We start from the raw sequence: 25,979 nt of genomic DNA, 5'->3' as shown, positions 1-25,979 counted from the left end.
CCCTATGAAGAAAGGCTGAGTGAACTGGGTCTGTTTAGCCTTGAGAAAAGAAGACTGAGAGGGGACCTGATCCAGGTTTATAAATATCTGAGGTGTGGCGGCCATAGCGGTGAGGCCAGTCTCTTTTCAGTGGTACGTGGAGACAGGACGAGGGGAAACGGACATAAGCTGCAGCACAGGAAGTTTCGCACGAATGTGCGTAAGAACTTCTTCACGGTGAGGTGACGGAGCACTGGAACAGGCTGCCCAGGGAGGTTGTGGAGTCTCCTTCTCTGGAGATATTCAAGTCTCGCCTGGACGCCTACCTGTGCGACCTGGTGTAGGGAACCTGCTTTGGCAGGGGGTTGGTCTCGATGATCTCTAGAGGTCCCTTCCAACCCCTACAATTCTGTGATTCTGTGAAATACAATGATTAAAGTCTAGTAGCTTAATGTTGAATTCAAACAGCACAGCAACAAGGGCTGGCTGCAGTGAGTTGTGATGAGTAAGGTAATGTGCTGAGATGTTCATTACAAATCAAACATTTCACTGAGTCTTTAGTTTGTTAATTGTGTTCTTTCGCATGTTATGCCTTTGAGATGAAATTTCACTAAACTTAATTGTTTTGAATAACAGATAAAACACCATATTGTGTAGGTCATTCTTGAAAAGGGGAATTTCATTCAACACTTTGAAACATAAATGCTGTTTGCATATTTATGCATATAAATTATTTTTAGCACTTTCTGAGGAACTCACTTCCCATTAACTGACTGCATCTGTCTAAAAGGATTTGGATCTTTATGGAAGTATGAGACACTTTTAGAGAAACTCTCATAGGATGTCTCTTAGGGAGATTTATAGAAGCAATATAGAAAGTTAGCACAACAGGTGTAGTGATGTGTTGAGTGGTATCCATTCCCAAAACAAAATTTCAAGGAAGTGGTAGGGAATAATCTTCGTTTGTGATGGCATAAATGAGCTGTTGTAATACCTACTATGGTGAATATTAGGACGTGGTCTGGTGCTAATTTGGCCATTGCTACTAATATCCAAGAGGAGAGTGAGAAGATGGAAACTGTCAGCCCTGTAGCTGTAGAGCAGTCCTGTTAGAAATACATTTCAGTTGGGTTCTCTTATGTTCTTTGACTTCTTGTAATAACTTCAGTGGAATTTGGAATGTAAAATAATGGAATCTGATCACAGCATAAGAGAGGTAAATTCTTTATAATTCCTGTCTGCTTCTTAAGAAATGCAGTGAAGCATTTTTGCATGATAGTCTTTCTTACTGACAAAAAAAAGTTTACTCTATCTGAAAACTTATGATGTTGAGTTCAATATAGCCTTTGAGGCAGAAGCAAAGAGTAGAAAAACGAATCATCTTCCCAAGAACTTCCCATGCCCTGAACTAAACAACTACTCAATCTAAATGGAAGTTCTGTTTTGAAATTTGCCTAAATTCAATTTTGTAATTTAATGATAAATTGGAAAAAAAAGAAAAAGTAAACCTTCTAAAATTGAAATGGGTAGTACAAAATATTTTCAGTAATGCAAAATGATTTGATTTTCATTTATCTGAGGAAGTATTTTTGTTTGGTTGGTTTTGATTAGATGGATCTAAACTAAAGTTTTTGTTGTGGATTTTTTGGGGTTTTTTTTGTTTTTTTGAGAGAAATAAAAGGATAGCAAATCTGTTAATTTTAATGAACCTCATATATTCAATGTGCTCAGTTTGCCTTATAGTAAACATTTTGATAGAAAGAGTACTTGTTTAATTAGTCTGTAAAGGGATGATAGGAGTTATATTTCTGTGCCAAAACTATGATTTTCCTGTGTTTACAGACTCATCAATTAAAATTGTCAGTGTGATGATTTCTGAGAGCTGCAGCTGAATAATTGTTGAGCCCTGTTTACCTGATGTGCCTTTTAACTGCTTCAGTACCAGCAGGCCTGCTGTCCATACAAATTTATCTGCTCCCTTGACACAGCAGAAGATTCTGGCCTATTGGTATTGAGTGTTGTGGAATGGCACAATTTTAAATAGAGCAGCTACATTATAAAGAGAAGCAGAAAAATCAGAATTCCACTGTGTTTATATTTTATTTAGTGTTGTAACTGTAGGATCTGTACACCACAATGTCTAGATAATGTTTGAGATTCATTTCAGATTTCAAGGAGGCCCACACTGGGCTGCCTCTGTTTTGTTTTGCCTACACAGTTGTTTAGGAACCAATTCCCATTTGAGCAGCACATCTGAAGTAAGTGGAATACCTTCTCACTGCTACCTGGTTGCTTCACAAAAGGAAGAGGCTGCTTCACAATGAATGATTTGTGATTCTTTAGCAAGGCTGCTGTTGATATCCTCTTCAACACAACCTGCCAAAGAGCTTCTCCTAGTGGCATGCTTGGTTTTTTTCTTAATTGCTTTGTCTCTGAGAATTTTTTGTACAGTCTCATTCTATTTTTTGTCATCTTTTTTCTTTTGTCTTCCTCCTTCTCCCCCTCTTCTTTTTTTACAATAGTTTCTTCAGGCATCTCACACTTCAGTAGTGGTTTCAGAGTCAAAAGGGAACTGATGGTGGAAGCATACATTTCTCTGTGAAAATTTCTTTAAAACAATCATATTTCATATATCCTATCCTTTGTTTTGCTTCTCATGATTTCACGTTTTCTATATATCTTTCATCTATTAAAATGTTTGTACTGAGTCATACTCATTCTACATTCTACAATCATCCTACATTCAGGTAGGATATCCATTAATGATGGCAATAAACTAAATTCCTCTGATATGGCAAATTGATACCTGGTTTACCTCCATCCCATTTTGCAGGAGTATTTGTGTGTTTTCCAGCTTTGCCCTTCTTCAGACCAGATTGCCATCTTTTCTGTTCATGTGAACATGAGGAAGGCACAATGTTTTGTTACCTGTGAGTAGCAGAGGAAGGTGCTACTCATGTCACCAAGCACTTCTTGTGCCAGCTTTCTTGTCTGGCTCACTAGTGTCAGCTCAAATGAAAGTGACTGCAATGAACTCGAGAGCTGTCTTTGCCTTCTGGCTAAGATTAATGCATCAGATTAGTATCTGACATGCATTGTCTCAGTGAGGGAGCTGTAGATAGTGTTCTCAACAGTGAATAGTGTTCTCAAGGAACTTCTCCATCTATTTTTATCAGAGACCTCCATGTTCAACCTGAATCCTTCCTTGTTTCCCCATAAGAGTGGGGTCTTCACTCTGCTCTGTTGAAAGTGGGGCGTTAGCACTTGAGTGAATACCATCCACGTATCTATTTCCAAAAAGCAAGTATACCCCCCTCTACATCTTTTTTTGTCATGTCTGCGTTCAGGCTGTACTCACTGGCCTCACCCCTTCTGCTGTGCTTCTCCACTTGATTGCTCTATGGGAACTGTTGAGTCACAGCCTGAACCTCTGATTGAGCAGCTGGGGAGAGGACTGAGTCAGCTCTGGGAGCACAGGTGAAGGCAATTCAGCTGTGTGAGAAGAAGGGGTACAGCCTGGCTGCACCTCTCTTAGAGCTCATTTAAGGGCTGACTGCCAGGGGAGAAGGGTTTCTGCCAGGGGAGGAGGGTTTCTGCCTGGAGGTTCTTCCTTGGTGAAGCTTTCCACTGCAAACCTAGAATCCTTTGATGCGGGTGAGCAATCTAATTCCCTTCCTTCGTAGCACCTCTCTATTGTGCCAGCCCTTTTATCATCTCGCCCTTGTTGTTAACATCTTTCCCATTGTATTGATCTGTTCAATTGCTATGACTGCTTTTTATGTAGTTTTTATTCATAGCACTGTCCTGACGGGTACCTTGAAATTTTGGTTGGCAGGTTAGTGTTAGCTGAGCTACCATTCAGGTAGTGACTCTGCTTCAGCTATGGTGTTAAGTTTAAGAACAAACTTTCTCCAAGTAAGAGTCATTAAAAGTAGTAATAATTTAGTAATAAAGGGTACGTTCCCTTGGAAACACTCAGCATGAGCTAATTACAATGGTTTAGCAAAAGAGGTCAAGGCTGCTAAGTGTGTGGGGGGGAATAGAGCAGTAACGGTCAGAGCAGTTAAAAAAGAAGGAAATGTTAATTGTACAGTACGTTCACTCCAACTTTCCCCTCCTTTTGAAAACAAAGCTCATTCTGAAGACTCTTTTACTGTTCTTTTGTAATCAACTGCTCAGCATCTCAACAGCTGGGATGGGGATTATTTACGTATGCCCAGGAACCTCTGGGAGTGTTAGTGTCATTTTCCAAAGATGTTTTGTTAGAGAAGTGAAACTTTAGGAAAGTAGTTGAAATAGGTCAGAGCTCTCCTCGTGTCTATCTGCTTACATTATGCTGCTTCCAGCCAGACAAGCTGTTCTAAATTAAGGGAGATTTTAGAAATTGCAGATGTAATAATAATTATGATTCTATGAAGTAATGATAAATCTTACTTACTGTAAAATCCTATCAGATTTTGCTTTTGGGAGGGGAAAAAGCTCAAAACCAATAAAATCAATTCCTTCAAAACTGTCAGAGTGATAGCTTTTGAACATGGCAGTTCTGTATACACTGAAGCACTCAGAGCCTAAAGTACAGCTGTTGGAAAAAATAGACTTGCATAAAATCATCTGTGCTTGCTTTTGCTAACAACACTGAGAGAACACACTTCTTAATAATTGATTGATTTATTGGTAATAAATTTCATAGGTGATTTACTCAGGATGGCAGATTGTATGAGCAAAACCAAGCAGGACAAACCGGCTGTTTGCAGCTGCACTATAACAACTGTGATCTCAGGCAGTCCCCCTTCTCTCCCTTCCTCAACCCTGGCTTTTGTTTAGCCATTCCACAGCATTTCTGTCTTGCAAGCACAATCTTGATGTTGTTATGCATTTTTGCTATTGCCTATTTACTCACTTGGTAATTATTTTTTTCCTGTTTTTTTTCCCCTTATTTTATACATATTTTTAGCAAGCATTGTGGTATTGTGTAGTACTACCAAGTTTTCTTGATGTTTAAGAAGCATTCATTCCTTGCAGGAAATTGCATATGAAATGGTATTCTTTAGATAAATCTTTTCTTCCCTTTTGAAATGAAACCTGAATGTTTTAAAAGGCACCTTACAGTGAAAATATGCTGAAGAAATTCAGACAGTACAGTATGCTCCCATCTCACCCCTCAGAGGATTTGTTTTGCGTTCATTAATTAGAAAGCCCCTGTCCACAGAAGAGGTCTGCCAGTTGTCATATATCAAACAATGCATTATCTCTAGAGTTAGAAATTGTTTGATAGGCCATGCTGGGCATTGATCGGCATGGAAGCACGTAACTTCAGTCAAATTTGCTGATGTGGTTAATTATTTTTCTTCAAGGTAGCTAAGCCCACTGGCATCACTGATTTCTGTAGCTGAGGAAGTGCTCTGAGACAGAGTGAGGAAGCAATCAGTTTTAGAAAGAACATTGGAGGTATTTCACATGCCTTGATGATATTGAAAGAGATCATTATGAGAAGAGAACATTCTAGTGAAATACTGACATGGTGTAACCTACTTAAATGTACAGGAAAATAATGTGAATAACTCTCAATTTGCAATAAATATGCATTAGTTGCAAAAAATCAGTAGATCTTGTGTTTAGACTTGTGAACAGGAAATCAGACTTGTAATTTTTGTTCTCTCTACTGCTAGTACAGTGCATGAAGTACGTACCTCACATAATGACATCTCTTTAAAACAGAAACCTTGAACAAAACACAGAAGACTGGTGTTTGCAGACCATGCAAATACATATAGAGGTATTTTAATTTCAAATAAATGATTGTTTATACAATTCTAAGAGATGCGCATGTGTGCGTGCATAGTAATCAATCACATCTAGTAAAGCTCAGCTATAACAAAGCCATCTATCAAGCGTGTGTCCCAAGACCACTGAATTCTCGTTTTCCTCTCCAGTGATTTGCCTGCTAGCATGACTTGCTGTATAACTAAGTTGCAAAATGTTATGGAACTCAGAAGGTTTGAGCAGCATAGATCAGTTGAGCTTTCTTTTGTTTAAAACAAGTCTACTTCTAACCAGTTTTGCCTGCCAAGACCAGACTCAAACAACTGAAGTTCCTTATGAACTGGGTGACAAAATGTCTGCGGGCTTAACCCGGGTGTCTGTTCCCGTGTGTCATACAGGTAGTAAACAAAGGCTGACCAGCATGCAAGAAGCTTCTACCTAGAAAAGTATCTCCTAGTGTTCATTTATTTATTTTGACTTAGCTTGGATTGTTTTTTTTCTCTCTATTACAGTATGCTTGCACAACCAGTAAGGACACAGAGTTTACTTTTTATGTTTGTTGAATCTTTTATATCAAATAAACACTTTTGTGAGTGTCATTACAGAAGGGAAAACATTCCTTTGAGAGGGGAGAAATCAGAAATCGTGTCAGAAGAAAGGATTTTCTTTTTGTTTCCATTTTATATATCTAAGGAGAAGGCATATTTCAAGGAGAATGACTGAAATGTTAACACATCAGGATGGGGGCTCTGAGGTGAGGTGTACACAGCCAAAGTCACAACTGGGAGATTGAGTTGCTCTGGGATGCATTAACCCTTTGCACCTTCCTATATGAAATTTTTGTTTTTCAGTTCCAAGTCGAAGTATGAAGCCAGTCATCTTATCTGTTGCAGTTGGAGCAGTCTCCTTATCTGTTCAGTTCTTATTTTGGATAGATTGTAATGCATATGAGGTCTCATTAACATATCATTTAGAATTGAAAGCCCACTCAGTTTCATTTTGAAAACGTTTGCATATGCTCTTTTTTTTCCCCAATTATGTACTGATTTCACTGACACGAGAGGAAATGATGTAATTACTGTAGTAACATCAGAACAGATATTAAAGAGCCTGTGGTAGTTCATACATAACGTGAATATTCTAGTCTCTAGGCCCATAAAGGAACTGACTACTCTTAATTTCACAGAGTGAGGTGAAAACTCACTACTCACCTAGGCCATTCAGCTGAGTGCTTCCCAGTTCCTTTACTTCAGGTGTGTGACAAAACCACTGGTTTAAATGAGGACACTCAATCACTGAAAGATAGGTTTGGAGGTCAGCAGCAGGAAGCCAGAAGGGAATAAATATAATTTTTTAGTGTTCTGTCATTTTACTTCACCATATTCAAATGATAAACAATTGCTTTCTCATTCCTCTGTTTCGTTCTCCCATGCTGACCTCCTTCCTGGGTGCTGACGCTTTTCTTCTAACCTCTCTTTACTAAATTTTTCTGCTAAGTCAAGCAACCAGCTACCTTTGTTACAAATGGCAGACTGCTGAAGGTCACAGGGACCTGCATAATCTGGGCTGTCAGAATCCCTGTTCCTTTTTCCAAAGTTCTGGTGTTTCTCCCAGTTTTGATCACCTAGGTCTAGCTCATCATTCCAGCTTCTCTTGCTAGGATGCTGGTGCTTATACATCAGGTATCTTCTGCCTGGATGCTGCCTCTTGGATAACTCATTTAAGTAAGTTAGCTGTGAATTAGAGATGTCAGTGGACTGGTCCCACAGTGACCTTCTGCCAGGATGCTGTCGCTTTTTCAGCTCCAGGTAGTTGGCAAGGTAGCCTTCTGTTTTCCCTAAATTCTGTCTCTTCTGAATGTCTCCAAAAGATGCCGCCTCTTCAACATCTCTTCTTCCAGGATGCTGTCTCTTCTCTAGGTCACTTATGTATCTTTTTCCAGGGTGTTGTCTTTTTGAAAGCCACTGTGGCAGAGGCACATTTAATTCTGTCCAAGGAGAAGAATAATGTTAATTAACCCCTATAAATCCTCACTAAAGAACTTGAAGTGCGAGTCTGTGGAGTACTAAAATGTCAGATCATAATCTGCTATTCATTATATGCATTTAATTACATTGTTAACAGTGGTCTTGAGTTTGATCACTCTGGATGGCCTCTGTCAAAACAATTCTGACCCATTTTTACTAAGGATGGATTAACGTGTTAGGAACTAGCTGCAAAAAAGTGGGAATGCATGCAATAACAAAGCTTGGTGTGTTGATTTGAAATGAGGTGAGCTGAAGATACTGGGCAGCTGGCAGAGATCAGCTGCAGTAGTACACAGGAGAAGCTAGACATCAGCATGAGATAGAGAAAAGGTAGGGCTGAGATAAGAGTAGAAGCAGGAATGTGTATATTTGAATGCAAAGTCAGTATTTCCAACTCTATTGGTATCTCTAACTTATTCTTAACTCTATTGGTATCTCTAACTTATTCTTAACTCTATTGGTATCTCTAACTTATTCTTAACTCTATTGGTATCTCTTACTTATTCTTAAGCTCTGCTTAATATTTCAGATCTTAATTTGATGTCACAAACTCTCAGCATTCATGTGAAGAGGGAGGAAGTCTCTTTCCATGGGCACTTGAGGCCAGCTCCTCTTCCCACTCTTCAAGGTCTCTGTGCTCCTCTTTGGTGGCAAGCCCTTGGTGCTGCTGCTTGCCACTGAGCCTGATTTGCTTCCAGTGCTGTGACTGGTGAGAAAAGAGCACCTGCAAGCTGTCAAGTGGGGACTGACACTAGTGCTGCCTCTACATTCCCAGCCATGGTAAAGCCCATCTTTGTTGGAGTGTGCAAGCTTGAAGGTTGAGGCAATAGGTGAATGGGAGTGCTCCTAACTCCCAGTTAGCATTAGGTACAAGGTCTAAAAGTGGGGAATGTCTTCCACAAGTCCTTTTAGGGTTTCCTTAGGAAAGATAGGCAGATACTGTGGCAGGCTTTTACCTTTTTTTTTTTTCTGTTTGTTTTTTGTTTTTCATACAGCAGATTACAGTAATGCTGTGGTACTGCTTAAGCTGGGAGATCTTAGAGAAGAAAGCCTCTTCTGAGAACTGTGTCAGTGTATTACAACAGCCTTGTATGCCCATCTCCTTCCCTTTGTTAGAGTAACAAATGTATACTGGGAATCTGGGAAATAAATACATAAATACACTGACTAATAATCTCAGCCAAGGAGTACACCAGTGTTTCTAGAGGGATGTCCCCAGTGTTATGTATACCTTTATTCATCTCTTCTTTCTTCTCAAGTTTCTTGACGGCAGATTGAAGCATGTGGCTCCCAGATCTCTGCAGGATGTCATCCAGGGAACTTCTTCCCATTTTTTCTCTTACTTCTGGAGGGGACTGCCTGCCGTTGAGGCAAACGCCAGACAAGGTCAGGCAAAGGAGTAGCACTGGCAGTTGGATAGATGGCATTCTGATTTCCTGCAACTTCCATGGGAGAGAGAACAATGGGAGAGGAGGATGGCGTTAAATAAGTCTAGCAATAATGACCATGATTCCAGACACTGAAAAAGAAATTTGTCACTCCCATGTGGACTGAAGACTCTTATGAAGATCCCTCCTGTTTTCTGTTATATTCTTCCAATAATATGTAAATTCCTCATAATTGAAACCAGGCACTTGTTCATTTTTTTTCTTACATGTATAAATTAACACTTTAAACATCTAACTTCATGTTGTACAGATAATTTGAAAGCCGAGATTTTCTTTTTTCTTTTGTAAAGAGGCAAAAATAATTTCCCTCTTAAAGACTGTATTAACTGTTGCCATGCATGAGGTGCACAGATGTATCCTTGCGCTGACAAAGCCCACCAGGCAATTCCTTTGCGATGGGTTCCTTTTAAAATGATGCTGTGATTTACAGCACTTGCATTCTGCCTTCAGATAAAGCCTGGTTTCAGTAGCCTGTTAGTTTTTAAATCTCTGTTTCTGTGCATTTGAAGCAACTGCTTGTAGATAGATAGATAGATACGTTATTTTTTTTTTCTGCTTAAGAAGATAGCCGTGCTGTGTTAGCTACAGAGATTTCTTTCATTAGGAAACCATCACACATTTTTCAGACACATAATAATCATCATATTCTCTATTACTATTTGCCTAGATAACAAGTGTTTGTCTATTTCTTCCAGCTAAAGCTGAAATTTCTAAGGCACTTACCACTGATTTATTTTCCAGTAAGTGGAGTTCCTTCAACAGAATGGAACATATCTTTAATATTACCATACAAGTCATTTAGCTTAACATAAAGCATAAAGAATATAAATGCACAGTGTTGTGAAGTTCTGTGCATTTTTAAAACAGACGATTACAACCCTGAGATTATTACATAGGCTATTTGACTCAGAGCAATCTTTAGAAGGAAAGTTAGAATCGGCTGAAAAGGAAATGATTTGATTACCTGGTTTGTAGTTTTAGACTTTTGCTGGATGCATCTGCCTTTAAAGCTGTTTGCACATCTGAGCTTCAAAGTTGCTCTTCTGCTACAGAAACAGGCAGCATCCAATAGAACCGTTGCTAAGTTCTCTTTGGATAGCTTGTGTCTCTGTACTTATACTGCCTCTGGACCCTTATGCAAATAGCTGTGAGGTAATGTAGGTGATGTGTGTTGCTGTTTTTTTTCTTTTCTTGTGTTTTCTTTTTTCATTGATGTCAGGGATCTGCGTTTTCCGTGCACTTTAAAACTCTGATGATTACTTGCTGACCTTCTTATATCTGTACTGGACTCACAGAACTTACTGCTATTCCATTCTCTAAGGAGACTGTGTTGGATTTTATTTAAACTAGCATAGAAGAAGGGAGGCTTTTTTCTTTTTCTTTATGGGCAGAAGCTTAGGTATTTTCTATAACATGAGCACTACAGAATAAATGCGAAGAGAGTTTATCAAGCTAAGAAATAAAATGAAAAATATAATAGATTATCTTTAAATTTATACCATGGGTTCTTACTCTAAAGGAACTGAACAGTTTCTGTCTTACAATTCATTTTTTCTTGGCATAGATTTCCATAAGCAGCCTACTAAAATATGGAGTGTGCAGCATTAGATATTAAAGCATAGCTATGTTGCTGCTGTGTGTTTCAAAAAGTTTTATGCTGTTGTAACTGGAAATAAGACTCCTTCTCTAACCTGTCTTTTTAGGATATTCTTCTACTCAGTGCTACTAAAAACATGCTAGAGATGCAGATACAAGGCTAGGGATTCCTTGGAAAAATCCATACTTAGGAATAAAACTGAAATAAAGATTGCTCATACATGGAAGTAATGCAGGATTCGTCTCACTTGTGGGCTCTTGCTGGCTTGCAGAGCAAACTTGTGCGTGGCATCTTCTGTAATGCATAAAAGGAGTGAAAATCTCCATAGTGATATCTTTCTTTGGCCGCAGGATTGTAGCAATTTCACTGTTCCAGCTATGGTTTGGTAACAAATGCAGAGTGTAGGCAAAGGCACCATTTTGCATCTGTACAGACAGTGGTAATACCCCATAATAAGACTAAAAAGGAATGAAATTAGTTGTTCTGTTTTCAAAGTGACTCATTAGTAATATGAATTTAACAGAAAGTGATCATCTTACAGACCTTTTTCCCCTTACCCCATTCAACTTAAAGTGATGGAACAGAAAACACACAATAAGAGCCTTGTTTTCAGTTCTTTGGAGTTTCAGTTCTTTGGAGTGGCTTCAGGGGAAGCTGTTACTTCAGCATTCTTCCATGAGAATGTCTTCTCTTGAATTTTGTCTTAATATCTTAGAGAAAAAGTATCAGAAATTGTATATAATTTTTTTTTAATATCAATTAAACTGTTGTATTTTGAGGATAGTCATGGCTGTCAGTGTACTTGTTCCAGATTTGCACTGACGCTAGAGATTTGAACTGTATTTTCAACAGTTATACTAAAAATGGAATATATTTGACTGGACAACTGATAGTCCCTAATTCAAAGCAAAGATTCCTGCAGGGACAATTCCTGTGGTTTTTTTAGTTTTAGGCAGAGAGTTGGGACTTCCCAGGAATCTAAAGAATACTGGAAAGTACTTTAAATATCTTAATACCAGATTTGCACACTTAAGAAGCCAATAGCTGTCTTAGCCCCTGATTTGTCCTAACCAAATGCCTGATCAAGTCCACTGAAAGCAGCCATGCTTTTCCTTTAATTTAACTAGGGCTAGCCTTAGAATTTTTTTCCCTGAGTTTAAAGTATCTACATGCTGAGTTGAGTTTAAAAAAATCCTCTTGTCCTTTGAAGCATGGCTCTTGAAAAAATAAATGGGAAAAAGAGAAATTTACACAGCTGGCACGCTTTCATATATACAAAGTCATATAAGCAAATTAACTCAAGGAAAGCTAAGAATCTGATATTAAAAAATAGTCTCCTATGTGAATGTGTTTCATCTTCACACTGAGTGAATGAGTCAGGTTGCACTTGTGATACAGCAGTTGACTTATTGAATTTCTTGGCCACTAAGAAATGGTAGGATAGCTAAGGTTTATGCTTGGAAACTTTGAGTACAAATTCATAAGTCTTCATCTGACACAATGTGAAAATCCTCACAATCTCTAAATATGAGTTGGAAATAATTCTTATGCTGTTCTCTAGTCTGAAATTAATCTAGACAGTATATAGGTTTGCATATGTAGCTCTAGCTTGAATATAGCAGGAGCTGCTTGTTGCAAAAACCTCTTTCTGACTCTTTTAATGGGTATGCAGCGATGCTTAATGCATGAGACTGCGTAGTCATTGCCCAGTCTGCCATCTAACCTTTGTTTGCTTTCTCTCTATCCATGAAAAAAACCTGACTCCCAAATTTCTCTGGGCTAGCTGTGAGGGCTTGTTCTCCATTACAGTATCCTACAATATAGTCAAATGCTAATGCCATAGATTTCAGAGCTGCTGTTGTATCACAGTGAACCTCATAAAGAATTGCATTCACTTCACCCTAGTTGCTTTGCATTTCTGGGCGTAATAACTCCCTAAGAATTCTTATGGTATCACACCTGAGCTTAAAAAAATGAATGTACTGAGCTATAAATTAGTGTGGGCATTGTTTGAAGGCTTCAGTAAGTCTGAAATTCTGAGTAGTTCCTTAATCTCACTTTGTTACAGTTTTTTATTCATTTAATCACATTTTCTCGATTCTTTTTAGCGTAAAAGATTTGAACAAACCTAAACGTTGTGGCTAGCATCTGTCATGTAGTTTATTCTCTGTTGCTTCCCCAAGATAAGAAGTGTATGATGTAAGAACAACTCCCTTATTCAACTGCTGTACTGAACTTCAACTTGTGTATCTGGTGAAGTTCCTTGTTTTATAAACTTACTCTTGCAAAATGTTTGGGATATTTTTACATCTTTCCTGGGGCACCTTGCTCTGGTCGCATTTGGAGATAGGTAACTGAAGCACATTATTCTACTTTAATGCAGTCATCCCTCTAGGAATCCTGAATTCTAGAAGTTGCTATGGAGACAGCTCATCTTTTACTGAACTATAGGATAAAAAGATAATTGTGTGAAAGTGATGTACCAATTACCAGTGCATTTGTTACTAGTTTTGCTGAGAGGTGCTGAATGCTTAAGTGGTTTGCTCTAGGTCACACACTTGCTAAAGCATTCCTTTACTAAAATAGATTATTTTTTCTTAGTGTATCAAAAGTCACATTTCATTTAAAGTGTTGCTTCCCTGACATCTGTGTGTTAGGCTGATAGAAATACTTCCACTGGCTATTTAAAGCACTCCAATCATTAGGTGCGTTACTTTATTTTTAGCATCCTACTTCTTTAAATTCTAACCTCTCGTTTATTTACTGAACTGTACTTCTTGCAGTGGCTGCAAGTCCATACTGTTCTGTTCAACCTCCTCTTATTAATAGCATTGCAAAATGAGAGTTATTTGCTAATGGAAATCAGAAGCAAATCAGCTCTTTTGTTTTCTCGGTGAAAATGTAAATGTGCAGCTTCTTTATATCGCTCCTCCCAGCTTATTCCCTGCATTGAACTAATCAGAAGATTTAAGAGGGTGGGTATTGTGAACAGGTGAACATCTCTCTTCCTGTGTGATCCTTCTAAAACACATTGGAGTATGTGAGTAGTCTGCTTGGCAGGTGGACAACATGCTGTACTTTTGTGACAGTCATAAGATCACTTCATCTGGTTTGCATAACATCAGAATGCTGAAGTGGTTTTAGCTGCAGTGATCTTGTTATAGTCTATATTAGAGCAAAGATACCCTTGTACAAGTCAGGAAAACTTTCAGGAATACTGAGAAACCTTTCTTAGGCTTGAAGAAAGCTGTTTGTCTATGAAAGCTTGTCTCAGTTCTAAGGACTGTAGAAGGACTTCTCATCCCCCCAAAAAGTCAGCTTTTTCCAATGATAGTCAATAAAATGAAATATATTACAACAAACACTATAACCTATGAATCTTGTAATGAATATTAATTATGTGTGAGGGCAGGATTCCATAGAGGTGTAGCTACATACTCTTCTAAATGTGTTTGCTAAGTTAATGGGCCTAGGTAGATTTTTCAGTAGATTTAATGATGCAGGAACTACATAGGAGGTACTACTTTTAGAGCAACCTATTTATTCAAGGAACATTTGGATATTGTGTTGAGGAACATGGTTTAGTGAGAATTATTTGTGATAGGTGAATGGTTGGACTGGACAGCTACAAAGAGCACAATAACACCATTGGATAGAGCACATTCCTGGCTACAACACACTATTTTCCTACATAATCACCACCATTAGCTGTGCATTTTCATCTACCATGAACCAGAGCCTGCACACCATGCTTGTAAAAATAAATAAATAAATAAAAATAAAAAAATCTGCACCAATAGAGGTGACCCACTGTTGCCAGTGCTGAAATGAAGCACCCACCCCTCACTGTGCTCACATCCACTGCTTGGTTCACGTGTCGATGAATAGCAGTGGGTGTTGTCTTTTCCACATGCAGGAACTCAATTCCACTCCTTTGCTTCGCATGCACTTCCATGTCAGACTGAGTCTCTGCTGCCAAAATACTGCTGCACCACCTGTCTGCCTCTGGCGACATGGGCCAGTGTAATGAAACAGGAGGCGTTACTCTCAGAGCAGCCCTTGGAAATTTCAGAAATGCAGCCCACTCTTGTCAGAGCCAGCACTAGTGTAAATGCTCCTTTGTGTACAACTAGATGAGCTTCATGAGAGTCGACAGCAGAGAAAGTCGCATCCCAGATGGCTTTGTTGTAGGTTACCAAAAAACACAAGCAGTGAAGATTAATGACACTTTTTCCGTTTATTACAGTACTTGGGAAGATAAAATCTAGGAGGGGAAATGAAGGCAACTCTTCTACCGTGGACTCTCTTTCCTCCAGTATTGGGTTCCAGTCTTGGTGCTGTTGCTTTCTGCAGGCATTGGTGGTACTCGATCAAAGGCCTTTTTTGAGGGAGCTCTTAGTTAAAGCTAGTAGACTGAATGGGCCTAGAAAACTGCTGAAATCATTAGAAGCTTCACTGGCTAAACCTAAATGTCATTTGAAGTGCGACCTGAAAATGGTGAGGAATAGAAGTAAAGGGCCTCCTTTGAAGGCTCTGATATTTTCAAATGATTCTCCTTTTAAAAAATTTAAAAAAATGGCAAAACTTCGTTTTAATTTTAAGACTAAGATTTTTGTAGTTCTGCAAACACAGAAGTGTTGAAGCTTAGTCTCCTGAATTCCTTGAAATAAATAGGAAATCCTTTGAGGAAACTTAATATAGGCAGAGATCAGGTATTCTGTTTTAAGTAATGAATGAGTAGTGAATGAGATGAGGACATTAATTCCTGTGAAGGGAAGCTTTTAATAGAATTACTGAGTAAATTCCACATGGAATGCACAGAGCTCCACTCACCAATTGGAATCTATAAAGGCAAGGGAAGGCTGTTATATTGGAGGGAAGGGGAAGTATCCTGCCTCGCATTAAACCTTTTGCTGAAAGGACTATAAATATCATGTTGCTTATATCAGCTAAATTGTTTTATAGTTTCATGAGGAATCAAAACCAAATTACTATGACATTAATCCTGCATACTGGCTTACTGATAGATGTTCAATACTAAGCAGCATATTATGGGATCAGAACTTGGCAGGCTTAATTGTATACTTAAGAGTCAGTCTAACTCACAGTTTGTTCCTTCTGGGATGGAGGCAGTTTGAAATTAAAGATCTCAATGGATTCACTGTAATGTTGTAATTATTTTGTAATTAATTCAGCAATGTTTATGCAGGGTCTTTTCTATAGTCTTCTCATTGAGAAGAACCCTGTGATTTGGGAAGAAAGTGGAAATCTTTAGGAAAAATATTGTTGTGCCATGTCTCTTGTTCAAGACACATTCCAAGATTTCTCAAATCAAATAATATCATTTAATTAAACAAGCAAGATCATGCCACTAGATACCCAAACCAGCAGCTTCCCAGTCTATTGTTTTTTCATAGCTGCTAATTCCAGCACTCAAGAGATCCTTGTTTTGTTCCAAGTGGGGAATTGATCCTTGGAAAAAGCAGCAGCTTGGCATACCTTGACAAAATTTTGCTTTCCAGTTTGGGAGAAATAAAAAGTATAGAAATATGAGATTGTATGATATTTCATGTGCTCTGACAGAAACAGTGGTCATCCAGCTTCCTTTTAAGAAGCAAGCCTGATTGACATTGTCAAATAGTTTGCAAAGTCAGTTGAGGGTCTGTAAAAAGGTCAGTAGTCCCCACTGCAATTAGGGAAGTCATGTACTTGTTTCTTCTGTGCTATTCCTTGTTGCTAACACAATCGTAATTATGATAGAGAAACCACGATTGGGTGTGAAAGAGGGTAAGTTTGGGAGCAAGAGAAAATGCAGTGAGAGATTTAGCCTTTGACATGAAGTGTTTGGAAATGTTGGTTTGGATGTTACGTTTCCAGTTCTTAGCTTCACCTATGTAGTCCTTCTGTCGAGTTCACTGGGAGTTATCAACACAGCATATTTGAAAATCCCACCTGATGGTCCCTGCTTGTTCACATATCAAAGATACAGGGCTCACAAGCTCCTGAAAATTTCACATACACAGTGTGAGCCCAGTGGTTAAAGATTAGAGGCCACAGCAGGAACATGAATAAGGAGACCGAGTGAAAGCAGAATGGAAAGCTCCAGAACTTGCCCTCGTGGCTGATAGTAGAACATCTTTCTTTAAAAATCTGGATGTTTATATTGTGGCTTTAAAATTAAATAATTTTATTTCTTCTTGTTGCTTGCTATTGCCATAGGAGGCAGCTATTCACTGGTGAGAATTATTCAACAGAACAATCTCGAGTCTTGCTTTAAGGATTCAACATTGCCCTCAAGCTCTCTACCATGGTCTGATAGCAAAGGGAAATGGGGCCAATGGCAGGACCCCATCAACAAGCCAGCTGCCTTTCTACCTGCCTGTACACAGCACCCAAGAGCAGCTATTCTCATAGGAAGTGCAAATTGGAATCAAATGTAGAGAGGAATTTTGGACAGGGATCTGATTTTACTAAAAACCAACTATTTCAGGAGCCTGTCGTATCAGCTGAGGCAGCCAAATTGGATAATGGTTGTTCAAGTGTTACAACCTTCCTTACTGTTGTTTCTGTGGATGTTCATATGCATTATGCATGGGTCTGTTACTAATGAACTGCTCCTGATTTGTCTCTATTTTCTTAGTAGTTACCATTTTATTTGGTCTACTCATTTTCTGAGAGCTTAAATTGGCTCACTATATGTTACTGCTCCTACACTAAGATTGATCACTTTATCTCCTAGGTTACATGTCATTAAACGTTCTGTGGTGCTGCAACAATGAAGATCAGAATCCTGTTATGGTAAGTGCTATACAGATAGTGTAATGATGCATTACAAGTGTATGAATGAAATTACTGAACGTAATTGCAGAGTATGTTTTAGATTGGAATGGACCTTAAACTTACCACTAGCCCCAGTCCCTGCTGTGGGCTTCTTGCTCCCTCCAGCTCAGGCTGCCCAGGGTCCCATCCAGCCTGGTCATGGGCACCTCCAGGGATGGGGCTTCCACAGCTTCTCTGGACAACCTGTGCCAGGGCCTTACAGCCCTCTGAGTAAAATTTCCCTCTGACATCTGACCTTAATCTCCCCTTGTTTAGTTTAAAACTGTTCACACTTGTCCTGTCGCTGACACACTGTGTAAAAAGTCAGTCTCTCTTCTGTTTATAAGTTTCCTTTAAGTACTGGAAGGCCACAATGAGGTCTCCTCAGAACCTTCTCCAGACTGAACAACTCCAACTCTCAGTCTGTCTCTATTGGAGAGGTGCTCCGTTCTCATGGCTCTCTGGACCTGCTCCAACAGTGCCACATCTTTCTTTTACTGGGGGCCTCAGCCCTGGACACATTACTCCAGATGGGGCCTCACAAGGATAGACCAGAGGGGTGCAATCCCCTCCCTGTCCTGCTGCCACTCCTCTGTTGATGCGGCCCAGAGTACAGCTGGCCTTCCAGCCTATAAGCACATACTCAATATGTTATTTCAAGGGTTTTGGGAATCAGGGCTAGGTATAATCAATTTGTAAATTTCCCTTCAGTGTTTCAAAAGGATTTGAAAGAAGGAAGAGGGTCATTATAGATTCTGTCAAGGAGGTCTTCCTACTTATAAGGACAAGTGTTTAGAAAGTTGGTTTCTTGGCCTTACCTGCAGGGTGAAGACAACAGGAACTCCTCCAGAAGTACTTTTCTATTGGAAGATCTAAGCAAGCAGCAAGCGATACAGTTTCTGTTAGGCCCTCTCCCTCACCCGGTCTTCAAAGCCTGTAAGCAAACAGAATAGTTAGTAGCTTTTTAATTCTATCACTTCTACCCATCACAAATGGCACCAGGGAAACAGGAAGTTGTTACTTAAAATTCAAGCCATCATTGTGTCAAGTGTATGGATTGGTGGCCAGAAATCAAGCAAGAATGCCTGCGTCTTGTACCTGGTTAACCACAGAAGCCACCAAAGATGTAGCACAACTCGGAGATGTGCATGTTCCAAATATGTGTTTAAAGATTGTGCAGAGTACAGTAGGTCATTGAGTGCCTTCTTTGGAGGGCAAGAGAATTGCCTAGGAGAGGGTGAGGGAAGTTCACAGGTGCTCATTTTAGAACTGTTCCCCTGCCCATCGTTCCAAGTCATTTAGATGTGAAGCTTGGTACACAACGAAGAGACTTAGGGGCAAAGATAAAAAAGGAAGATCTGCACAATATGTTGTTCAAGTTAGATGGTTTTCATATTGTACTACTAGTTATAAAAAGACAAACCTTTATGAAATTTGCATCTTTATAATAACTTTCATAGTCACTGTAATAACAATAGAGTTCTACACCGGTGCTTAATGGGTTTGTTTGCAAACAAACAGCACAAAGTGAGACTCAGTGGGTGTTCAGCTGCTTTTTGGGAATAGTGATTATAATTAATGCTGTTCTGTAGGCCAAATAATAGGCATTGAACTTTATGAGACAATAAAGGCGCAGGTGTCAATGAGATGCATGCTGAGGCCAGAAATAGTACAGACTTTAGGAATCTGTGATCTCTTGGTTTCCTCTTCTCTTTTGCCCAGCTGGCACACTGTGCATCACAAGGGAAGTTGAGTGAGTGAACTCTTTACAGTAGAAGCTACTTAAATCATTTCATACCTGCTTCTGCTGAGAAGACTCTGAAACACGAAGCCTACATGCTTCTCAACTCTTCTGTCAATATGCAGCCCAGACCTTGTGAGCTGCAACTGCCTATGAACAAAGATGCATTTACATTCAGTTAAAGAATGGCTTGAAGGTGAAAACTACAGCAGCTAGTGTATTTTTATAAGCATCAAGATGGGAGGCTGTATGGACATTTGGTTGGAAGGAAGTTTGGGGATTGGGACAGCTATATTCTATTTCTCCCACTTCACTTGCTCTGTGACTCAGGGATGCATCAAGACAGAAATCTAGCTATAGTTAAAGTCATAGTCAGACTTTTCATAAGTGAAATAAATTTGAACCTTAAATACCTGATTTTTGTGTTTCCTTGTTTGTGGCTGCAAACAAGGGCTAGTGATGCAAGCCATGACTCCTTATTTTTATGCAGTGCTTTGAAAGTCTCAGATGGTGACAGGAAAAGATAAAAGTATTTAGAAAGCAAGTTTAATTCACAAAGCCCAGTGGGTCTGACATGCAAATTTCTGTCAAGAAAACAGTAAATAGGAAAGGTGTGTTTGAGTGGACTTGCATGAAGCTTTGGTGTGACTGTTTGTGATATGAACACTTTCTTGGCTCAAGAACAATGATGTAAAATCCAGCTAGATGAGCAGTTTCTCAGCATTCTTTCTACAAACCACTGATGATTTTCATAAACAGCTTTCTCTTCCTCCAGGCACTAGTGCTCGTCTCTTTCTTTCTTTGTTTATAGCTGCTATCCAATTCAAAATGTTTCATGTTGGCACCTAAATCCTGATATGACAGAATTCTAGAAATGCATTCCTGGAGCGGATGGTGATGATCTTCGTGTCCTTTGGTGTAGAGATAGCTGTATTGCATCAGTGGTTTTCAACTTGTAGTATGAGACAATGCAGGGTTTGGAATGACTTCAAAAGGATGAGTAAAAGGTCATTAATAAAATCAGTCCTTTTAATAAATTTGTTCTGTAATGATCTGTATCTTCCCTGGAAAATGCTTATAGACCTACAATTGGAAGAAGTATGAAAAATATCTTAGGAATCCTTTTTAGATCTACATTTCAATAATGGTTTGATTCAGAGAACTGTCATGGAAGCTGCAGAGTTAAAACTTCAATAACTCTTACGTTTTTGTAGCTACTGCTGAAAAATATGACTCAATATTTTGGCATTTTGAGAATAAGTGGCTCATCAGGGACAAGAAGACTGTTTTTGAAATATGTTTTAGAAAGCTTCATCAGTAATCGGTGGTTATTTCTGAGCCTTCCATGCTAACATTGTGTAAGCAATGCTTAAGTCTTAAGAAAATTATGGAAATGCCAAGGGTTACCTGGTAAACAAGTGGTGTAATTGGTCATTCTCTCTGCTTTATAGACACAGTATCTTTTTGTCATTTCAATAACAAATGATCTCTAGGCTTATATCAGAGTAAATCTTATTGACCTTTTACAGGCACTTATGCTTTTATTGGAAAACAGTAACTTCATCTTCATTAAAATCACTTTTAGATCTGTTTGGGGCCAGGTCCTTAGCAGAGATATTCCATAAGCTGTCATACTTCCATATTGTCATAGGAATAAAGAAGACACGTAGCAATTTTTTTTACTTGAAGGTATGTAGCATTAATCAGTGCAGTCTGTAATGGGGAACTGAGAAACACCTCTAGATAGATGTGAATGTGTCATGTAGCTTAACTGCAACTAGCTTATATTAAGTGTTTCACATCTCCAACTGAAACTTTCTTCTATCTGTGGCAGTTCAGCTCTGCACCTTAATGTGATTCTTTGGAAAGAATTTGGGGGCCTCAACCCAACACACTGCCCTTGGCCTCACTTATGTATGCATTTGTCACTTTTCTGCTGGACAGCAGTGATTCTGATCTTACTATGAGATGCTTAGAGAATTCTGTAGAATGAAGAATTCTTAACATCCATCATCACTTCTTCCTATGAGCACATCACACCAGGTCCAGGGTGTGCCAGGTCTTCCAATAGCGTAAAGGGAAATACTGGTAAAGCACTGTAGATTTAAGAGCAGAGATGATCCTGCAGTGACCTGCTGCTTAAGAGGCACTTATATTTTGCATTTCTGTTTCCTTTTGGCACTGTGAAAGGGTGTCTGATTTAGAAAAAAAAAATGAGCACAGGAGTCACAAGAATCAAAATTGTTTAGTTTGAGAAGCTAAGCATGTGGCCCAAGTGCAAGAGGTGCTAGATACAACCAAATTTTATTCTGCTTTATAAACACTCCTGAGTATTTATGACTTTTCAGAAAATGTAAGAATAAAATCAGAATGCATAAAATTTGAGCTGAATGCTGGTGAAGAAATCAAGTAATAGAAGTCCTCCTAGTGCAGTAAAGTGTATTGTAATTGACTTGATTACTCTGAGAATTGTAAAGCATCAAATGCAATGATGTTATTTCTTTCATAATGCTAGAGATGAACTAAACCCATGACACTGAGCATATACGTGGTGGAATGCCATATCCTGCAGCACTAGATGAAGTGCCGTAGGTAAGCGTCACTGAGTGGAGCTAAGCACAGATGGACAGGTGACATAGAGTGTCTCGGCTCCAACAAATTAGTTCATGTCACTGAGTGAGTGCACTTTTGAGGAAAAATTTCCAATCATCTCCATTTACAACACTTGGATCACATCACAAAGCATCTTTGCTTCCTACCTCCTCATAACTTTGAATTCTAATTATCAACAAATCTCACACTCTTATAGGATACACACTCAACTGTGCAGCTACTGGGAAGTGTCAATGCAGAAGGATTTTTTCTGGATTGATTTTTCTTTTAGATGCTTCTAACCAAGCAAAGTGACTGAAGTTGAAGTTCTTCATCTTGGGTCAGTGGCCATTGTTGTGATTCTCAGAAGTTTAAGCTTGTCTTGTTCAAATGCGGTTTTTATTCCAGAAATGTTGACACAACCCCTTTAGCCTGTCTGGCAACAGGGACAGAGCACAAATGATGAGCAGTTTCTGCTTTAAAGAGACTCACACATCCAGCTAAGGAAAAACAATCAATGATCATTTAGATGTTTCTGACTGAACAAAATGTCTTTAAATTAAGTCTCTCTACTTCTCAGGTGAGATTAGAAAATAAGAACACTCCAGCTTCCTAATTTAGCTACTAAACAGAGACAGCATTTTATTGGGTTGTTTGGCTGGGTGGCAAGCCTTACATTGCTATGAGTGCTCTTAGGGAAGGATTTTTTCCTTAGAGTATCTATCACATTTAGAAACTACCTTTAGGGGAGCCTAAGGACCAATGAGAAAACTAAAATACTTGATTGCTGTCCTTGTTATTAAGCAGTAATTTAAGCAGATATTTCTCAGATTGTTATGTTAGTTCAAGGAATTGTCGCGCCTTCTTCCCATGTTCTCGCATGCACAAGTTGTAGCAACTGCTGGGCTCCAGTGGATTCAGCTCAGCATAGTGATCAGGTGAATCAAGAAGAGTCAGGACTCTTTGGCATGGAACTAGCCGTTCCCAGGACTAAGACTGACATTTTTACTCTGTGTTCATTCTGGTGTATTAAGACCTGTTTATATGGTGCAATTAATTCTAGGATTGCAACAAACTATGCTATGTTCTTTGCTTATTTTATTAAAGGTTATCTGCTCATTTAAAAAAGGAAGATCCCAAATGCTTATTTAATTACTCCTTGCCAGAGAGAATTTCAGAGCTGCTGGGTCTGTTCTATGACTTTGTTTTTCATGGGATGCTTCCACATCATAATTCAATTACATTTAACTATGAAGAAGCAGTGAAGCGTGCAGTAAATATTATTGTTGCATTAGCATTTAATTTAGATAAGTATTTCCACAAATGGGAAATTGGGGCACTTTTTCATGATAGTGCTACCCCATGTAATAATTGTGGTTTGTACCTCAAGACAGATTCTCTGACCGTGCAGATCCCACCTTGGAAAGCAATCCATCACTGGGTAAGGTGAGGAAGAGTAAACAAAACAGCAGCATTGGCAGTGCACCTCAAACACCCCGTAGTTTACAGGCAGGAGGAGACATCTATTCTGATTCTCTTTTTGACATGGATCATGGCACCTGCAGGTAGCTCATATCCCAGCCTTTCTTCCTCCTCAGAAGTAACACAATGACCAAGAAGGCAGTTACTCATGTTGGAGGGAGACAGCTAGTTGTTGGAAGGAGACAGCTATGTCTTTGCTTTCTTTTGTCCTTAGATTGTTCAGAGTTGCCTCTTAGGAGCTGATAAGCTCCCTCTCAGAGCTGTTTTATTAGATGTCTGAAAACAGCATGCCAATTATCTGAGTGGATGTCAAGCAATCTTTTTTAGCAGTCATTCTTTTATCAGAAGAAAATCTAAATTCTCTTCATGCACTCTTCTTGCTTTGATAACATCCCTTTTGCAATTTGAGGATGGTAGAAATAATTTCTAAGGGTAGATTTTTGGAAAAAAAAAAGCGAGAAAGAAACAGTGTAAATCGCTAGCAGGGGTGATGCGAAATGGAGCTCTGCACAACTTGCTTCACTTTTCAGCAGGGCTTAATCCCATCTTTGGTTCGGTATCTCATTATAACTACTTATTTTTACTTGAAATAAACCATAAGCACTAGTGCCAGGAATTAAAAGCTTTAAAAAATCTCTGCTACCCATTTGAACTACAAAAGGGGAGCTGCCAAATTGCAAATTGCAATAAATATCAACAAGTTGCATCTAGTATGGAAATAAGAACTTGAGTGATTAAGAATTGATTTGCAAAGCAAGGATTGCAGACTTGTTTGTTCTCCCACACCTGCGCTCCACTTTAGAAGTAGAATGAAGTAAGGCATATCTAATGCACCTTTCCCCTAATTGAGTAATGCACTCAAAGGAATACAACCAGCAGAGGCTTTTAAGATCACGCCACAATTTGCCCAATTATCACACCTAATGACAACACATTGTTCCTGCAAATGTGTCTTTATTCCCTGGTAGGTTACATTTCCTTTCAGCCTTCTACCTATTGATTCAGCAGCACCTTGTGTGGAACAAATTTCTTTGTTGGCAAGTCTTGATTACAACCCCAGAAAAATATTTTATGTCCTCAATATCCAACCAAGTACGTAAGAGAAAGTCAGTTTAGCATCCATGGATGCAGGTTCAGTGCTAAGATATTAGAACAGTGTAAAGAGCTGATAGTCAATTTAATTGCTTCTTTTTCTAAGTGATATTTTATTTAAAGACACTTCATAACCTCCAGCACAAATAGAAATTACAGATTTTATTGGTTCTTTTGGCTTTTGTCGCTGTGCTTTCACATTTCTGCTACATAGGAGGGTTTAGAACAGAAGGTGGGCTAAAGTTCTTGGGATATGGCCATTATGTAGGCAATTCTAAACTTAAATTAGTCATTAAAATTTGCAACCTCATGATTATTGCTTTCTGTGCTCCCGGCATTTCTCATGAAATACTCCCTTTACAGTTGGCTGCTTCTTGTAAGAGTATTGTTTCATTCTCACAGAGGTTCTTACCAGTAAATTGAACTAGGGGAGTATATATACAGGCCTTGTATTTTTCTTGTGAAGCCTAGGAGCACTGAGTCCTTGCGAAATGTAATTGAGCGCGCTGTATCCACTTGCTGTCCTCCACAGACTTCATTCTCTGCATTCATCCTCGGTGAGGTGGCAGACCTGGTAAGCTTTACTTACACTGAGAAATGTAAATGTGTTTTTCCTCTCTCAGTACGTAAGAACTGGAAGTTGTTTAGTACTCACTGTCATAAAGAGAGAAACTTATCATGCCACCAAATCATTGCTCCCAAGCTGTCATACTGAGTATTGATCCTTTTTTTCTGAGTAAGTGAGCCCTGTGGTTGATCATCATCATTCTAGGATGTCTCGTTCTAGTGAATGGATCAATAATGTCTTCAGTGGCCTGCTTCTGTGTGCTCCCCTCTGCTGTTCAGAGGCTGTCAGTGAAGCCAGCTGCTCACCAAGGGGTGGAGAGCCCAGAGCTGCACGTGGCAGGGCTGACTCAAAGCTGCAGAGCAGAATGCTGCACTCTTACTAACTCACCTCAGTGTTACACATCTGCTAACCTTACTGCCGAACCTTTCTGTGAGACTATTAGCTTTCGTTAGTGGCAGAACAAGGGCGTGTGTTTTGTTCGGGACTTCTTCGCTTCCTCAGGAGTTGTGGTTTCCTGATTTTGATTCAGCGGTACCTTGTGTGGAACAAATTTATTTGTTGGCAAGTCTTAATAAGTAATTGGTACAATTGGGTAATGGGGTAATACAGATCCCATCTTTTGCCTAGGTGTGATAACAGAGGAAACAACGACATTTGCTGTAAATTAGTATTAGATCTGATATAACCGTGTCTGTGTGAAAGCTTAGATAACTGCTGATCCCTTCCATCCGCTTAAATCCTTTTAGCACATTTACACATTTGGAGTCTAAGAAATATTCGCATCTGCCTTTGACATCTACCGCCGTGCCGGATCGATGCCGCCTGGGAGTCCGTTCCGCGCCCCGGGCCCTGCCGGCTTCGGGGTGGTGCT

At 39.2% G+C, this 25,979-nt stretch overlaps 2 protein-coding genes across 8 annotated transcripts in view; one reads left to right on the top strand and one right to left on the bottom strand.

Moving 5' to 3' along the window:
- Window positions 1-25,979, top strand: part of TMCC1 (transmembrane and coiled-coil domain family 1) — a 100,036-nt gene that overhangs the window by 1,298 nt on the left and 72,759 nt on the right. For 4 of the 7 annotated variants that reach the window (XM_019620262.2, XM_019620263.2, XM_019620268.2 and 1 more), the window contains exons 2-3: window positions 17,554-17,612; window positions 18,458-18,569. The gene's annotated coding sequence lies outside the window, so the exon portion shown is untranslated. Of the gene's footprint in view, window positions 1-3,551; window positions 3,634-17,553; window positions 17,613-18,457; window positions 18,570-25,979 lie in introns of those variants that run through there. The other 3 variants (XM_019620258.2, XM_019620260.2, XM_019620259.2) reach the window with 3 other exon arrangements.
- TRH (thyrotropin releasing hormone) lies at window positions 3,988-13,343 on the bottom strand. Its single transcript, XM_031555631.1, has 3 exons — window positions 10,182-13,343; window positions 9,001-9,211; window positions 3,988-7,729 (listed from the first exon to the last, which is right to left on the bottom strand). Exons 2-3 carry the CDS (start codon window positions 9,194-9,196, stop codon window positions 7,149-7,151), a joined length of 777 nt encoding a protein of 258 aa, XP_031411491.1. The 5' UTR covers window positions 9,197-9,211; window positions 10,182-13,343; the 3' UTR covers window positions 3,988-7,148.

The sequence above is a fragment of the Meleagris gallopavo genome, chromosome 14 (assembly GCF_000146605.3).
Source record: "Meleagris gallopavo isolate NT-WF06-2002-E0010 breed Aviagen turkey brand Nicholas breeding stock chromosome 14, Turkey_5.1, whole genome shotgun sequence".
Lineage (NCBI taxonomy): Eukaryota > Metazoa > Chordata > Aves > Galliformes > Phasianidae > Meleagris > Meleagris gallopavo.
This window is presented reverse-complemented; position numbering and strand designations above follow the sequence as displayed.